Source organism: Plasmodium relictum (assembly GCF_900005765.1).
Source record: "Plasmodium relictum strain SGS1 genome assembly, chromosome: 5".
Taxonomy (NCBI): domain Eukaryota; phylum Apicomplexa; class Aconoidasida; order Haemosporida; family Plasmodiidae; genus Plasmodium; species Plasmodium relictum.
The window spans coordinates 1-19,090 of record NC_041683.1 but is presented as its reverse complement, the minus strand read 5'-3'; the positions used below and the strand labels follow the sequence as shown (position 1 = coordinate 19,090).

Sequence of the window (19,090 nt, the reverse complement as noted above, 5' to 3'; positions counted from 1 at the left end):
TATCCTTTTAAAAATGAGAAGTAAAAATTTTAAAATATATATTATTTATATTTATTTAATATATGAACTAATTGCATTAATTTTTATTTTTGCAATTTATAACTAATCTTTAAATTCTTTTCTTTTAAATTGTATTTCAAAAAATACTAAATTATTTTCTTTTTATTATCAACATAATAAAGCAAAGTTTTGTTTCATTTTTATTTTTATTTTCATTTTTTTTTTTTTTTTAAATTGAATTAAAAAAAATGGAGTATATTTTAAGTAATAAAAATGAAAATATACTGAATTATCAAAATGAAATTTTAAAGAAAAGAAAATTAACTGATGAAAATTTTTTTTATAATATTAATGAAGATATTAATAATGATTTAGTTAAGAATGAAAATGAATTACTTAACAATGATCGAAATAATATTAACAATAAATCAGAATTAAGCGAGTGCTTAGAAAAGAATATGTTTACACCGAATCATAATGAAATTATAAATAATGGTTTCATTAGAAAAATAAATAAAATATGTGATGAGTTAAAAGAAAAAGAGATAATATTAAATTATTCAAAATCAAATAATCAACTAAATTTACATAATAACAAATTGTATGAAAATAATTTTAAAAAAAATGTGATAAATAATAATATTTTAATAAATCAAAATTTAGATAATTTAAATAATAAATTACAAAAAGAAATAAATGAAGATATACATAATTCTCAATTGAATTTAAATAGTAGGAGTGAAGACAAAAAAATTACAAACATATCTTTAGATAATAATAAACTTCAAAACACTAATTTAAATAATTATCATATAGATAATCAAAATGAGAAAACATTTGTAAATATTAATTTAAATAATACCATTTTATTTAAGAATGACAAACAAAATAATAATTGCATAAATGGAAACCAGTTAAATAATACTTTATCTGGTAACGGCAACCTTGATTTTAATAATTTTAATTCTAATAAGAACAGTTTTTATAGTACTAATGTAAATATAAATTTAAATGAGAAATTAAATAATAGTAAACAAAATAATAGTTATTTATATACAATAAATCAAATAAAAATGGAAAATAATTCGAATTTTATTAGATTTAATTCAAACCAAGATATAAATACAAATAATAATCTTTTAAATGATTATTCAAATAATCGTACTAAAGAAGATATGATTAATTCAAATTTAATAAAATCTTCAAAGAATGTAAATATCAATTTTCAAGATGATGACCAAAAAAAGTTATCCGTTAATCTTAAAAGAAAAGCTAATAATATCACAAATAAGAATAACACTATTAATGATTTTTCATATAACAGAGAAACTAATTTTTTGAATAGTTATGATATAAGGAATCATAAGATGAATACTGATATACTTTTAACTAATAATTATGATGATGATAATAATAATAATAATAATAACAATAATAATAACAATAATGATAATAATGATAATAATAATAATAATAATGATAATAATAATGATAATGATAATAATAATAATAATAATAATAATAATAATAATAATAATAATAATAATAATAATAATAATAATAATAATAATAATAATAATGATAATAATAATAATGAAAATAATAATGAAAATAACGATGATAATAAAGATAATAATGATAATAATAATAATGAAAATAATGATAATAGTAATGAAAATAATGATGATAATAATGATAATGAAAATAATGAAAATAATAATAATAATGAAAATAATGATGATAATAATGATAATAATAATAATGAAAATAATGATGATATTAATAATAATAATAATGAAAATAATGATGATATTAATAATAATAATAATGAAAATAATGATGATATTAATAATAATAATAATAATGAAAATAATGATGATAATAATGAAAATAATGATGATAATAATGATAATAATGATAATAATTATAATAATGGTAATTATGATAATGATAATAATGAAAATAATGATGATATTAATAATAATAATAATAATGAAAATAACGATGATAATAAAGATAATAATGATAATAATAATGAAAATAATGATAATAGTAATGAAAATAATGATGATAATAATGATAATGAAAATAATGAAAATAATAATAATAATAATAATGATGGTAATATTATTTTTATAAATAGTAATAGTGATAAAGATAATATAAATGATAATACTATAAATAGCAATAGTGTTAAAGATAATATAAATGATAATACTATAAATAGCAATAGTGTTAAAGATAATATAAATGATAATACTATAAATAGCAATAGTGTTAAAGATAATATAAATGATAATACTATAAATAGCAATAGTGTTAAAGATAATATAAATAATAATATTATTATTAATAGTAATGGTGGTGATATTTGTAAAGATGATGATAATAATTATAAGAATAATTTTTTTTCTGCTGATAATGAAAATAATAACAGTGAAAAAGATAATAAATACATTGATAAAAATAATAATAATAGCAATTATGTTATAAATAGTAATGATAATAGTAGTAGTAGTAGTAGTATTATAAATATAAACTTCAGTAATAATATTAGTATTAATAATAATGCAAAAATAGATAATAATAAACAAATTAATAATAGGATGAATAATTTTATATGTAAAAATATTAACGACAATATAACAGTTAGTAATAATGATAATATTAAAAATGTTAGTAACATTAATGAGAATAAAAATAGCAACATCATTATTAATGCTATAAACAGTATTAATAATAATAATAACATAATTCGTAATAATATTATTAGTAATGATAATGATAATATTGAACAAAATGTATTATTAAATGATAAAAAAAAAATGTTAATGAATAATAAAATTGAAAATATTACAGAAAATTTAAATAATCAGAATAAATTGATAAATCAAAATGTAAATAGCGTTAATATGAGTAATATGAAATTAAATTTAGAAAATAATAAAAATATAATTTCACAAACAAGTAAAAATATAAACACAAACAATTTTAATAACATTGTGAATAATAATATACAGCTTTCAAAAAATAATAATTTAATGTCCAGTAAGCAGGTTATGCACGTGAGTACAAGCAACACATCTTTAAATAAAGGAAACAAAGTAAATAAACTAAATGAAATAAATAGAATTAACAATATTAATTTTAATGATGAAAAATCGCATTTAATAAATGATGCAGGTAAAGCAAAAGTAATTAAATACAAAAATATAGAAAATCAAGAAAATTTAATAAATTTGAAGGAAAAGACAGAAGAATTAAAGTTAGACGATAAGAGGAAAGATGTAGGAAAAATGGATGGACTAGATACAACTTTAAAAAACGATGATAATAACCTTAATAACAGTATAAATAATGTTAATAATGTAAGCATGTGTAATATAAGTAATTTAAACAATATGAATGCAATAAACAGTACAAATCGTGTGAATAATATGAATTTAATTAAGAATATGAATAATTTTAATTCTATGAATATTCCATTAAATAACATAAATTCATATAATTTTAATATGACAACATATAATAATAACATGGTTAATTCATTTAACAATACTAATAATAATTTTATACAAGCTAATCAAATAAATCCAATATCAAATAATCTTATGAATGAATTACAAAATAACAATAATTCAGGGAATACAAATTTTATAAACAATGCAAACAAGCTTCCAAATATTCCTCCTTTAGGATTAAAAAACAATAAAAATATGTTTTTAAAGAATTCTAACACAAATGAATTTGAAAATTTAAAAAAAGTGTATTCTAATTACTCTAATAATAGGAATTCAAATAATAAAATAAATTCAAATGAAAATAACAAAAGTATTATAAAAAATATGCGTCTTGAAAATTTAAATTTTAGCGAAAGTATTAATTTAAAAAATGTTGATGATTTAGATTTGAGTGTTAATTTTCTCAATGGTAAATATATTTCTAAATTAAACAGTGATGAAAAAATTTACAATATAGTTCATTATATTGTAAAAAACTCATTAGTAGACTACCTTTTTGATTTTTATAATAATGAAAGCTTAATTTATAAGGACAAAGGGGATACACTAGAAGTTAATAGTAATCAGAGTTTAAAGTATTCAAACGATTTAAAAGATGAAAAATGTGAAAAAAAAGAAAATAATCAAGAGAAACAAGAAAGGAAAATAAATGAAAAAGAGGAAAATGAAATTGAAGAATTAAAAAAAGAGAATAAAGAAAAAGTAAAAAATGAAGAAGATGAAGTAATAAAAAAAATAATTGATGTAAATGAAAATAAAAGCAATGAACTGATAGAAAATAAGGATAGAAAAACATTAAGAGAAAATAACAATGATATAAAAAAAAACACTGATTTAAATGAATCAAAAAATAATGATAATATTGATAAAAATACTAATGAGAACAATTTTTCAAATATTGTTAATAGCAAAAAATATATACAGTTAGAGAAATCTCTTTGTACAGATAATAATAATAATAATAATAATATATTAAATGAATTAGGTAAAGATACTATTACCATTAAAAGCGAAAATATAGATAAAGATAGATCATATGCCATAGAAAAAGATGAGAATGAAAGATATAAAGATGAGAAAATAAATGAAGAAATAAAAAATTTAACTTTCGATAAAAATCAAATTGATAATATCACAAAAAAGAAAGAAGATGAAGTTAAGGAGACAAATATATTTTTAAATGAAGATATTGATAAAGATAGCAAAAAAGATTTGGCAAGTTATAATTTAGAAGATAGTACTTCTGAAAATAATAAATCAATATTAATAGAAATAACAAAAAGTATATGCTCTATAATAAATTTACAACAACTTCCACCAGTAAATTCTAGATTAACAAACCCTAATTTGATTTATGATCCTAATTATGAAAATATATATTCAAAATGGAAAACATTTTTAAAAAAACAACAATCAAGCGGAAATTTAATAAGTAAATGCTTTTCAAGAGATTTTTTATACACAGTTTTATTGTGTAATTATGCAAGTATAATTGAAGATTTGAGAAAAACAGCTGTAAAAAAAAAAATTAAATATTTTTTTTTACATTTATGTTTAGAAGCGGGAATTTCTATCAATGTCGCATTAATGCTATTTATTAATGCAACTAAACAAAATAATAAACTACAAGTAATGTTATAAATTTGGAAATCTATATATATATATATATATATATATATATATATATATATATATATACTCAACTATATTTTGCCCATTTATTACAATTTTTTTTTTTTTTAATATAGTCTTTATTACCATCGGAAACGGGATTAGGGTATCTACATAGAGATGCTGGAGGAGCAAAGGAAGAAAACATGGGAATAATAACATTTGAATGTATAACGAATGATAGAGAACCAGATCATTTAATAAAATTAATAACACTAAAAAATATTTTCTCTAGACAATTACCTAAAATGCCTAGGGAGTATATAGTTAGACTTGTATTTGACAGAAATCACTATACTTTTTGCTTACTTAAAAAAAATACAGTAATTGGAGGAGTATGCTTTAGGCCATATTTTGAGCAAAAATTTGCAGAAATAGCATTTTTGGCAGTTACTTCAACTGAACAAGTAAAAGGATATGGTACAAGACTAATGAATCATCTAAAAGAGCATGTTAAAAAATTTGGCATAGAATATTTTTTAACTTATGCAGGTTAACTTTTATTTGACCAAATTTACTTTTTCATCATATATGTATATGTATTTTTTTTTTTTTTATCCCCTCATTGTAAATTATTATTTTACTGTAAAATTTTTTTTTTTTTTTTGCAGATAACTTTGCTATAGGTTATTTCCGAAAACAAGGATTTTCTCAAAAAATTTCAATGCCAAAAGAAAGATGGTTTGGATATATAAAAGATTACGATGGTGGTACTTTAATGGAGTGTTACATATTCCCAAATATAAATTATTTAAGACTTTCTGAAATGTTATATGAACAAAAAAAAACTGTAAAAAAAGCAATTCATTTTATAAAACCACAAGTGATGTTTAAGGGGTTAAGCTTTTTTTCTGAAAATAAAGGAACATATTTGCATCCAAGTAATATTCCAGGATTATTAGAAGTTGGATGGAAAAAGGAAAGTAAAGAAATATCGAAAAAAACTCACAATAAAGAAATTCAATTAAAAGATCAAATTTTAAATGTTCTTGATTTTTTGGAAAAACAACAATCTGCTTGGCCATTTCTCAAACCTGTTAGCCTTTCTGAAGCACCTGATTATTATGACATTATAAAGGAACCAACTGATATTTTTACTATGAGAAGAAAAGCTAGACATGTAAAAAAAAGAAAAATATTACCCCTTTTTTTTTTTTTTTTTATATTTAATTCTTATTTTTTATGTATCTTATTTTTTTTTTAACTATTTTTTTTCTATAGGGGGAATATAAAACAAAAGAGGATTTTGGTATTGAACTTAAAAGAATGTTTGATAATTGCCGCTTGTACAATGCTCCAACTACTATTTACTTTAAATATGCAAATGAATTGCAAGCTCTTATATGGCCAAAATATGAAAGTATAAATGATAATGCAAAATAAAGTTCTTAATAAATTATTTTAATTTTTAGAAAGCAAACTATAAAATTTTCTATTATAGAAAAAAATAAATACATATTTTCTTGAAATAAATAGTAATAAGAAAAATATAAAATTAAATTTTTTTTTTTTAAGGGATGTAAAGTAATTGTATTATTTTATTTTGTTTTATTTTTCTTGTCAAGATAATTTTTTAATTCATAGATATTTATATACATATGAAATTTATATATTTTATTCATTTATTGATTTTATATTATATTTTTTTTTTTTTGTATGTATTAGAGAGAGTATAGTCATAATATTTTTTTTTAAATATTTTAAAAAAAGACGCGATAAAATTATAATGAATTTTTTCTTAAAACATATTAGTCTTAAAAAAAAAAAAAAAAAATCGTATTTAATATATTTGAAAAAAAATGTAATACTTAAATGAAAAGTTTCATCACATGAAATTGTATAGTATTTATAGATAATTTTTTTTAAGACCATTTATAAGTAAAATAAGAAAGGAAAATGCACATTTTTTAACTTTTAATTTTCCTTTTTTTTTTATTTTTTTAAAAGAAAAATAAACGACTGATAAAGTTCAATAATATTTCAATTTTCTAAAATATGTAATTTATTTTATTTTTTTTTAATAATTATAGCATTTGTTCCTTTTTTTTTAAGAAATAACATTATTGTTACACAGAAATTTTAATAGTTGTTTCTATTATAAATTTCTACAAAAATAGTATTCTAATTTTTATGAACTTTTTTATATTTTTAATAATTTTACATAGTCACATATTTAAATGTAAGTGCTTAAGTATTTCAAATATTTCTTAAAAATTTATTAATAATTAATTTTTGTTTGAGCACTTTCCTTTGTTTTTAATTTATGTATGATATTAATTTTGAAGATGCACATTTTATAATTACATATAATGTAAAATAGGAAATTTTTTAAAATAATTCTTAATTTTTTTTCAATTTACTATATATAAAAAAATTGAACAGAAAGAATTGCTTAAAAAAAAATTTTACAAGAAATATATACCTAGGTAGAAAAAAAATTATAATAAATAAAAATATTCTGTACTTGTTAAGAGAATTTTTCAATTTTATTAAGAAATACAATAAAAAGTAAATATAATGATTATATATCAATAATATATCAAATACACTAAATATGTATTATTTATGATAGTTGTTTTATTTTTCAGATTTTATTTTAATAAATTATCCGAAAATATGTAAAAGGAAAAATGTTAATTTGGATACTACGAAAAATCATTTTATAATAAATATAGATTATATGGAATAATAAATATATTCTCTATATCATTATTTTCTTTATTTTTTTCTTCTTAAAATTTTTCCAGAAAATATACTGTAAAATTGTCAAATATAATGCAACTGAAAAATTATATATATATTTATATATTATATTTATTTTGTGTAAAAATTAAATCGAAAAAATAGAAAAAAGTGTTTTACATATAAATAAAAAATTTTTCAAATTTGTCCTAGTAATAAATGAATGAAGATGTTTCATTTATATGAACTTCTAATGTTTTTTTTAAGACACCCAAGAGATGAATATGATGAAGAATTTTTAGGTCCTAATTTTTTGCAATTTTATGATAAAAATTATTATAGAAAAGATATAATTATAAAGAATAGAAGAGGAGAGAAATTAAGATGTTGCTATTTTACTCCTTTTAATTATAATGAAAATACTCCTTGTGTTATCTATACACATTCAACAAGTAGCTGCCAACTAGAAACATTAGATATATTACACATTTTACTAGCATGTGATTGCTCTATTTTTTCTTATGATTGTGCTGGTTGTGGGTTATCTGATGGATTTTATTCAACAAAAGGTTGGAATGAATCACAAGATTTATTTTTAATTTTAAATCATCTAAGAAATATCGAAAAAATTAAAAATTTTGTCCTTTGGGGGAAATATTCCGGTGCAGTAAGTTCAATAATAACAGCGGCTCTGGATGGGAATATCAAATTACTAGTAATATATGAAAATACATTAAGAAATTTTTTTATTTATATTTATATTTTTCTTTCTATTAATTTCATAATTATATTTAAATAATTATTTTTAATATTAGATAATTTAATATTCTTATTTTATTTCATTGATCTGGTTACATATTATTTTTATTATTACAAAAGATTTTAGATTCCCCATATGTATCATTGACAGAGTTATATAAGACGACTTTTCATTTAAACGCCAAAAGAAAAAGGGAAGTTATTTTTAAAAATATTTGTCTATATTTTGCTAGAAAAAAAATTAAAAAAAAATTTCATTATGATATAAATAATGTATGCCCTATATTTTTTATTGAAAACATTACTATACCGACAATATACATAATTTCGAAAAATGATAAGATTGTACATCCAGTACATTCTTTATATTTAGCTTACAAACAAAATAAAGCAAATAAAACAATTTATATTTCTGAAAAAACAGTACAATCCTATGAATCTTTTTCGTATGAAAATAAATTGACTGTAGCTATTAAATATGTTTTGTATGGTTCTGCTTCTAAATCAGGCATAAAAATTTTTGATATATCTGAATATTATAAATTATTTAATGCATTAAAAAATAAATACTCTTATGAATTTAATTTTATTGATAAACTGATAATTAAAAAACAAAAACAAAAAAGTAAAATTATTAATAATGTTAAAAAATTTATTTGTTTTAAATACAAAACTCAATCCTCTCTTAATTCATCCAACTGTTTATAGTAAAAATAAGACAAGAAAAAAAGAAAAAAAACATATATATATATATATATATATATATATATATATATATATATATATATATATAAGAAAAAATCATACAACTAATGATAATAAAAATTAGTAACTATAATTATATTTAAATATTAATAAATAGATAGTCATATATTATATGAAGACAAAGTAGATACAAAAATGAAAAATACAATATTAAAAAAAAATTTTAATTCATATATTTTTTTTTTTTTGCCCTTTACAGTCAATCTACTTTATGCTCTATGCGTGATACGAATCCAAGTAAAAATATTTTTTTTCATTAAATTAATAATTCCTACAATATTAAATTTAAAATTTTACTATTTTATATTGTTTAGATATAAAATTTGATCGACATTCTTTCTTATTTTATTTTATTTTAATTTTTTTTTTTTTTCTGATCTACAGATGAAAATGAATATATGCAATATGAGTCAATAGACGATATGAAATATGGAAATTATAAAAATGATAAGTATATTGAAACCGGAATAATAAATAAATATGAAGGTTTATTTTCGGATGTTGAGAATATTATAAATGAATCTAATGAAACAAACTTTTTAAAAAGTAATGATAGTGAGAACTTAAATAAGTTTAATCAAACATATAAACAAATTGATGGAAAAAAAGATCAAAGACCTTTTAAGATATTACATATGCAGAGTGCAAGAAGTTCATTGAAATCAAGTAAAAATATTATATAAAAAATAATTATTTCAAAAAAGAAATTCTCTTATTTAATTTTAGTATTTATATCCAATGTATTTTTCTTTTTTTTTTTTTTCTATTTTATTCTATTTATTAATCCTTTCAGGTTATTTTATTTTATGAATTTTTATTGATTTTTTTTTTTTTTTTCAATAGAAAAAAGTACATATAAGAAATCTTTAACATGGGACAGCAAACTACATAGTTCTATTACATATTTTAAGGAAGATTGCCCATTTGAATTAATGAAAAATGATGAATATATTTAAAAATATATATATATTTTATTTTGTTATAATTTAAAAATAATATATGCTATTTTTTTATTGAAGTTTAGTACTATTAAAGAAAAATAGTCATATATTTTATTAGGCGACTTTGATAAATACAGAGTATTTCACTTGATATATGTATATTTACCGATAATAAATTAAGTTATAAAATTAAAATATTCTTTAAATTACATTTTTTTTATTAATTAAAGAGATTATTTTTTTGTATTAATTTAGTACGTTCGTATATATTTTAAATTGTATTTTAAAAATTTCTGTATTCTTCATTTAAATTCTTATCCTTCTTTTAAAAGAAATATTTTTTTTTCTCTAACTCCTGATATTATAATATATTTAGTTTTATAATAAATATATGTAATTTTTATTTAGAATATAACTATCTCACTTTTAGTTTTAATACAATTTTTTTGAATAACTAAAATATAAGGATAGTTCATTTTTTTTGTTCTAATTTTAGATTAATAAATATGAAGCTAAAAAAACAAAAATTATAAAATTTACGCTAATCAACATATTTTAACAATTATTTGCACAATTTTTCAAATATTAAAATAACATTTATACAAATTAGAGCCATAATAAATGCCTATAAAATACAATTGAATAGTATTGTAATATATTATATATGTTTTTGATAATACACAATTTTTAATCTACGTACAATTTTGGCTTATTTATGAATATTTATGAAATTTTATGGTTTTTTTTTTTCTCTTACAGAAAAAGTAACAAAAAAGAAAAAAAAAAGGAAGAAGTTATAAAGAGAAAAAAAAAAATGAAAGTGAAAAATAAAATAAAGTAAAAATAACAACGAAATAAAAACAATACAAAAAACCATAAGCAAATCAAAATCAAGATAGAAAACAAAACCAAAAATAAAAACAGAAATGAAAACAAAAATAAAAACAAATTTTAAAAATATGAAAATTTAATTTTTTTTTATGAGATAAAGTACCTTAACAAAAAAAAAAAAAAAAGAATAAATAAAATAAATGAATAATTACAATATTTATTAAAATAAAACTACCTATATTATAAAATATTTTGTGCATTAATTTTCATTTTATCTCTTATACAAAATATATTTGTATCAGTGTTTTCATATTAATTTTTTTTTTTTTATAAATCATTACCACCACAACAATTATTCATAAAATTACAAAGTGATGTTTTATTTTTTCTTTGTTTTGGCTTAAATTCTACAATTGTTGCAGGTCGTACTGATACAATTGCTTGTCCATTACTATTAGCATAAGATGGTTTAAAATTTGATTTGCTTGGAACTGATCGTTGTCCGTATATGTTTTGTGATGAAGCATAATTTTCATAAGAAATGTGCATATTTGATGGATTAACATATTTTTGCTCCACTTCAGTATGATCCTTTGTAAAAGTATGATAACTTCCAGGTATATTTCCTTGTATTAGTATTGAAGACTGCTTCCTGGAGCCATTACAAGATTCATGAATTAATTTTTCATTAATAACTGTATTTATATTATCCTCATTGTATCTTCTAGATATGCTATCGTTATCATTACTACGTTTAATATCTATTATGTGATTCATAGATATATTGCAGTCATTGTTGTAGGAATTCAAATAACTTTGCTCAACTGACTCTTGTACCGCATTTTGTGTTGTAGGTAAATGAATACTTACATGAGTAGTATTAAAACCTTTACGTCGTTCATCTATATCATAATAATTTTCTTCCATACTTTTAATATATTCCTTAGAATTAATCTGTGCATCATTTATTCTATTTTCGTTGTCTGCTATTACATCATAATTTACATCATCATTGGTAGCATCGTGATATCCAGTTTCGTTTTTATGATCTAAACGTTTCATGTATGAATCTTTATCAGAAGTAGTATTGCTGTTATCACTATTTAATTTATGACCTTTAAAATGATCAATTTTTGGAGATACTTGCATAGGTGAATACATAATAGGCTCATTTAATGATTCATATTGTCTACATGTTTCTGGAACGTAAACATCTTCTTTACTGTTTTTTAAATCTGATGAGCAAGTATTTTTTTTTATTGGAATTTTAATTAAAACTTCTTTGTTTAGATCATGAGCATTTTTCGAAATTTTTATATTCGTTTCATTTTTTGATATTTCACTAGTTTCAGGAATTTCCACTGTGTTAGTTAAAATTTCTTTTTCAATTCTTTTAATTTTAAGAACTGGAACAACACGTTCAATTACTAAAGGAACTTTTTTTTCTATTATTTTTTCTTTATGAATATAAACAGGAATTTCTACAACTTTATTTCTATATTCTATTTTTGGAATGTGTATAATTTTTTCTTTTTCTATTAATTTGGGCTCATATTTAATTTTATCTAAATATATGGGTTTTGGTATGTGCTTTGTTTTGTATGTTATAACTGGTTTTACAACATCTACATATTTATTCACGTATTTTATTTGCTCTTTTTCTATTATCTTTTCTACATACTGAGTCACAGGTACTTTAACTATTTTCTCTTGGCGTATTGGTTTAAGAATTTTTTTACTAATATTTTTCGAATGTTCAAAACTATAAGGAATATTTGAAGAAGAAAAATTTCCTGTTTCACTTTCCATTTTCTATTTTTTTATAGGGAATAAATATAGAATATTAATTTAAATTAATCTAAGTATATAAAATATTTAAAAGTACAAAAAAATGGATTAAAATACGTAGGAACAAAAATGTAGATGTATGGAGCTAACAAAAAATATATACAAATGTATTTATATGTTTTAAGAGTAGTACTATATATAATATAAATATGCATACAAAGTCAATTTAGGGAAATTTACAACTGATAAAAAAAAAAAAAATGCTTTTAAAACAAGACTATAATCAATAAATATTTTGAAAATTTTTGAAAAAGAATGTATCATACAATATTTTTCACAAAAAATGTTAAAAAGAGAGTTATCAAATAAAAACACATTATATATTAAGATAGTGATTATAATTAAAGTTAAAATTAAATTTAAATATAAAGTGTGATAGATCATTAAAAATAATATTTTTTTTTTTTTTTTTCCGTGTATCTATGCACACATTTTGTCCTTTTTCAACACTGATAAAAAATATGCAATTCTTTAAATCACATAGCGTGTTAAGAAAAAAAGAAAAAAAACAAATGCTTATATTCTAAAAAAAAAAAAAAAAGGCATTAGCTATTTAACTATTTGTACTTTTTTTTATGAATACTTTTAGTTATTTATTTTATATTCTATTTTTAAAATAATAATTACTAAAGAATATATTTTAGAAGAATAAAAAATATTAACAGTTCACTTGGTACTCTATTTTTACATTGTATCAAAAATAACCAAATTTTGTACTCCGAAGAGCTTTTTCACACAACAAAAAATATATTGACCAGTTAATAATTAAATTTTTTTTTTTTTTATTATGCACTATTCAAAGAGATTTTGCATTTAAAGGCATATTTTCTACTCTGATCATTTATAATGTTTCATTTTTTAAATATATAATTCTTTCTTTCTTTTTTTTTTTTTTTTTTTATGAATGTGTTAATATTTATGTAAACTTTTTATGTAATTAAAGTATTTTGATATATGTTTAATAAGAAATATAATAAAAATAATTTTCTCAAAAATGAAAATGAAGAGATAAAAGAATAGATTATTTTAGACAAATGTAATTTTTAAGTTTTAGAATTAGGAGGTTATAATCCTCAAATACGTATTTTTCTTAATAAAATTTTGAAAAGTTACGAATAAAAAGTATTTAAGCAAAAATGCCACGTATGTCATCTACAACTTTTACTTTTGCGCCAAAAATCATTTTTAATGACTCAATGGAATTAGCTGTTAATTTTTCTAGTAAAGTACTATGATTACTTTTTTTATTATCGTTAATATAATTTTTTTTTTTTATTTCAATTAGTTCATGTAGTGAAACATAATGACTGTGATTCATACCACATGATAATAAGAATTTTAAAAAATTTTTATTAATGTTAAAGTTTAAAGACATCCCATGCATAGATATATATTTTCTTATTTTCAAGCCAATTGATATAATTTTTTTATCATTATAAAAAACACCAATTATATTATCTTTAATGTGAGTTTTTATTTTTAATTTATTCAAGGTTTCCATTCCAATTTTTTGAAAATTATTTATTGTTTTATGTAGATCAAACGAGTGTTCTATGTTCATATTATTATTATTATCATCTAATAAGTGATTCTCCTTATTTTTTTGTGTTATAAAATGTTTTTTAGGATAATTACAATTAGAAGAAGTGATTCTTTCACTATAATTAGAAGGATAATTTTTTAAATTAAAAATAAAATATAAAACTAACTGACCTGGCCCATGATATGTTGCTTTACCTCCTCGGTTAATACGATAAATTGGTATTTTTTTCTCGTTTACATTTTGTAAAAATTCATTATAATAATCTTTTTTTTCATCATAATATTCACACTTGTCTATATCATTTTTAACATTTTCACATTTATTCATAAATTGGATAATTTTATTTAAATCAAAGTTATTATATATGCTTCTTAATTCTTCAACATAATAATTTTTTTTATCTAAGAGAATATCGTTAGAATCAGCTACACTTCCTAAAGTATAACAGGGAGTGTGTTGCAATATAAAACAGAAATCATATTTATCAAGATTTTTTTTTAAATTTTTTATTTTATTTAATTCTAATTTATTTAAAATATTTAAATTGTTTTCATTCTGTAAAATAATTTTTGACTGATGCAAAAAGTTTTGCAACTCAAAAACTAGTCGATAATCTATGAGTTTTTTACTAAAATCAAAAACATAGATTTCATTTGACATTTGCACTTTGCTTTTAATATATTTTTTAATGCTCAGTTTATACTTATTCCTGATAAACATATTTTTAATTTTATGCTCAGGATTTTTAAAAGATAAACATATTCCTCTTGAATAACTTTCATTTTTGAATATTTTTATATACTTATTTGCACCACAAAAAACTATTATATTTAAAAGAATTTCTATTACAAGTAATTTTTTATTCATTTAATAAAAAAAATTGTCACTATTTAAAATAGACATACAAAAAATGATATATATAACATCCAAGCTAATCAAGTTTGCGAAAGTAATTTTATGTTTCTCTTTTTAAGCATTTTTTATATATTTAATAAATTTCTGAAATGTTTCTTTATTTAATGAATATTGCTGTTAATTTATACTTAATAATAAAAATGAGTTAATTTTTTAAGAAATATTGAAAAAATTGAAAGTGCCTTATAGCCTTTGTCCATTCGTAGAAATTTTAAGGATTATTTATATTAAAATAAAAAAAAAAATTATATTAAATGTAACTAAAATATATATATGTATTATGAATTTATTAAATTTATTAAATAATTCTTTTTTGTATCATATAATTGAGTGAACATATTTTAATTAACAATTTTATAAGGAAAATGTTAATGGATTATTTATCTAATAATTACAGTAATAAAATCATTTATAAATCATGCACTTATTAATTTAAAAATGAAATAATGAAATAATACGTTAATTAAAAATTTGACCATCTTTAACTGTTTTATATAGATTCTGTGAGAAAAAAAAAAAAATTTTTAAATATTTACAATTTACTATATATATTTTTTTTTTTTTTGTATTTTCTATCTCTATTAATGAATTTAAAAATACTTAAATTTTAATTTTATATAGGATTTAAATAAGAAATAAAAGTAAGGAATAAAAATATAGAAATTAAAAAGAAATATTTTTATGACTGAAGAATGAATAATAGTAATGTTTTGTGTATATATTTATATAAATATTTAAATATATGTACAACTGAAAAAGAAACTTACATATTGGTTTATTAAAATATCTATTCGATTAACACAAAAATATGCTTCCGTCATATTTTTAATTATATATTACTCTAAAATGAAGAGTTTAAAAAAATATTTATTGATATCTTCAAAATTTGATTTTTTTAGTATGATTTTCAATTAAATTGTATTTTTATCATTTTTTTGTATTGATATTTTCTTTTTAACATTTTATAATAATTTTATATTTAATTTTAACTTTTATTATTTTTTTTTGTAATATTAATCTAAATTTTTATATATACTAATTTACCTTTTTTCATTTGTTTTATTCTTTATAAAACAAATTTTATATATTACCTAAACCTTTGGTCTTTTAACTATTTAAATCAAGAATTAATTACACTTTTTTTTTTTATAATAATGATAACATATTCTATATTTATAGAGGCCATTACTCTTTTCAATATTAAAATTTTATATATTTTATAATGATTTTTAATAAATTAAAATATATATATATATATATATATATTTTTTTCTTGGTATAATGTTTTGCTTATTATATTTCTTTTTCTTCTTTTGTTTTTCTTTTAGATTGTTTATTAAATTTGTTGTATAAAATTAACTTTTATTTTTTTTAATAAAAAATAGACATTTGTTGCTATAATTAATATAATTCTTAAAAATAATGGCTTTTTATTTATTGCATATCTCTTTAGAAGGTTAAAAGGAATTATCTTTCTTTTTAATGTTTTTTATGTCGATAATGAAAAATTGTGCAATTAAATACACTTTTTTACTTTATAAGTTGTATGGAATAAAAAAATATATGAAAGAGTGTTGTAATAGCTTTCATTATTTAAGGAGGTGCATATTCTATTAATTTGTCTAATAGGATTATTAGTATCATTGATTTTATTATTATAGAAATATTTTAAATTACTTTTTTATTAATGTAATTTTTTAACCTTTTTCTTTGTAGAAAATTTGATTTTTAAAAAAACTTTCATAATTAAAAATAATAACACTTTCATTATATATTTTTAAAATGTATTTATTTTTAAGTTCTTTATTGTTTTCTCTATTTTAAGATAAATTTTAAATTGTTACAAGATTTACAAAGTTTGAGCTTTTAGAAATTTTTATTTTCATTAAAAAAAAAATCGAAAGTAATATTTTTTTTTTTTTTTTGTTAAAATATTTAAAATTTTCTATTACTCTTTCTATTTTTATAAAGTTTTATGTAACTTTTTCCTTATTTTTAGGTAATTTTTTTTAAAGAGAATTTTTTAAGATTTTTTATGATACTCTCGTCATAAAATTTAGATATGTATAATGATATTAAGCTGATATATTTTTTTAAAGTTTGTTTTTAGTATTCATTAAAATGTTAAGTTTTAGTATTTTATCTTTTTAATGATCATTTTTACAAATATCATTTCGAATGCATTTTTTAAAGGTTTAAATGTGTTTTAATATTTAAAAAAAAAAATTTTATTATATATTATCTTACTTTGATTTATATATATATTAGTATATATAGAAGATTTAAAATTAATGATAATATTTTTCTTTTATTCAATTAATGGGAAAATAATGGATATAATAATAATATATTAAAAAAGTAGTTTTTTAAAGAAATTAAAAAAGGTATATTACTAAATGTTAACAAATAATTAAAAAAAAAGAAAAAACATAGGCATAAATTAAGAAAAATATATATGAAAAAATATATCGATGTAATAGTAATTATATTTAATCGTCTTTTTAAAATTTTTTTTTTTGCAATAAATAATTCAACCGATAAATACTTTAGGAATTAATTTTAGAGGATTCATTGTAAATTCATTATTGTAATATAAACCATATCCAAATATTAAGGGAGTGAAGCAATAAAATAAAAATGGCCTTATAACCCTATCACATAAACGAACTGATAAAACATACGTCTGAAATAAACAAAAAAAAAAAAAATTTTTTTTTATATAAAAGTAAAATATTTTAATTAAAATACGTATAAAAAAGATATAACCATTAATAAAATTAAAATTGCAATATGTTTACAAAAAAATATTAAGCAATAATATTAAATATTAATTATATACATAAATATAAAGATTTATAAGTAATTAAACTAATAAATTTTTTTTCTATATTAAAATAAATTTTACTTTATCCATTATTTTTTTGGTATCTTTACTAAGGGAAGCTCCCATTGTTACCAACTCTTAAATATATTTGCTTAAATTTAATAAAAATATATTATTTAATACTTTTGAAGATAATTCTAAAAAAAAAAAATAACTTAAATTTTAAAAATAGCAAGCATATATTTGTTTATGAAAAATTATTTAATACTTAATTATTTAATTTTTTTTTTTTTTTTTAATTTAAAAAATAATTACATTAAAAATAAATAACTCGAAATAAAAAAAATAAAAAGATTTTGCGTTTATTCAGTAAGCATAAATAAAAAAATATGAAAAATTATAATTGTATGAAATATATTATATTCATAATAATTTAAAAAAAAAAAAATTTTATTAAAATAAAATAAATAATAATAAAAATAAAAACAATAACATATACAAAAATAAATAAAAATGTAGAAAATATATTTAACTAACATAAATGTGCATTAGTGCTCTATTTTTCTGTAATAATGTTACATAATAAAAAATTTATGATTTGTATTTTTTTTTAATTTTTGTTTTACAAACTTTACATTTCCATATGATAAAATCATTTTTTCATATAATTTTAATACTTTTAGTTTTTAGTATATATTTTTTTTAAATATTTTTTTTTTTCTCTTTTTTTTTATTATTTTAATTTTTTTTTTTTTTTTTTTTTTTTTTTATTTTTTTTTTATTTTTTTTT

The 19,090-nt window shown here is 18.2% G+C and overlaps 5 protein-coding genes across 5 annotated transcripts; 2 read left to right on the top strand and 3 right to left on the bottom strand.

Annotated features, from left to right (window-relative positions):
* Positions 1-248: 248 nt before the first annotated feature.
* On the top strand, positions 249-6,575 carry GCN5 (histone acetyltransferase GCN5, putative; the record flags this gene model as incomplete). The annotated part of the gene is made up of 4 exons (XM_028675249.1): positions 249-5,150; positions 5,270-5,684; positions 5,804-6,312; positions 6,414-6,575. The coding sequence occupies 4 exons, from the start codon at positions 249-251 to the stop codon at positions 6,573-6,575; spliced, it is 5,988 nt and encodes a 1,995-aa protein (XP_028531856.1).
* A 1,552-nt stretch (positions 6,576-8,127) lies between these two features.
* Positions 8,128-10,354, top strand: PRELSG_0500400 (alpha/beta hydrolase, putative; the record flags this gene model as incomplete). Its single annotated transcript, XM_028675248.1, has 5 exons — positions 8,128-8,589; positions 8,754-9,340; positions 9,598-9,635; positions 9,783-10,064; positions 10,242-10,354. 5 exons carry the CDS (start codon positions 8,128-8,130, stop codon positions 10,352-10,354), a joined length of 1,482 nt encoding a protein of 493 aa, XP_028531855.1.
* A 1,143-nt stretch (positions 10,355-11,497) lies between these two features.
* On the bottom strand, positions 11,498-12,979 carry IMC1i (inner membrane complex protein 1i, putative; the record flags this gene model as incomplete). The annotated part of the gene is made up of 1 exon (XM_028675247.1): positions 11,498-12,979. One exon carries the CDS (start codon positions 12,977-12,979, stop codon positions 11,498-11,500), a length of 1,482 nt encoding a protein of 493 aa, XP_028531854.1.
* A 1,165-nt stretch (positions 12,980-14,144) lies between these two features.
* LipB (lipoate-protein ligase B, putative) lies at positions 14,145-15,428 on the bottom strand (the record flags this gene model as incomplete). Its single annotated transcript, XM_028675245.1, has 1 exon — positions 14,145-15,428. The coding sequence occupies one exon, from the start codon at positions 15,426-15,428 to the stop codon at positions 14,145-14,147; it is 1,284 nt and encodes a 427-aa protein (XP_028531853.1).
* A 2,578-nt stretch (positions 15,429-18,006) lies between these two features.
* On the bottom strand, positions 18,007-18,426 carry PRELSG_0500100 (conserved Plasmodium protein, unknown function; the record flags this gene model as incomplete). Its single annotated transcript, XM_028675244.1, has 2 exons — positions 18,007-18,159; positions 18,382-18,426. The coding sequence occupies 2 exons, from the start codon at positions 18,424-18,426 to the stop codon at positions 18,007-18,009; spliced, it is 198 nt and encodes a 65-aa protein (XP_028531852.1).
* Positions 18,427-19,090: the final 664 nt, after the last annotated feature.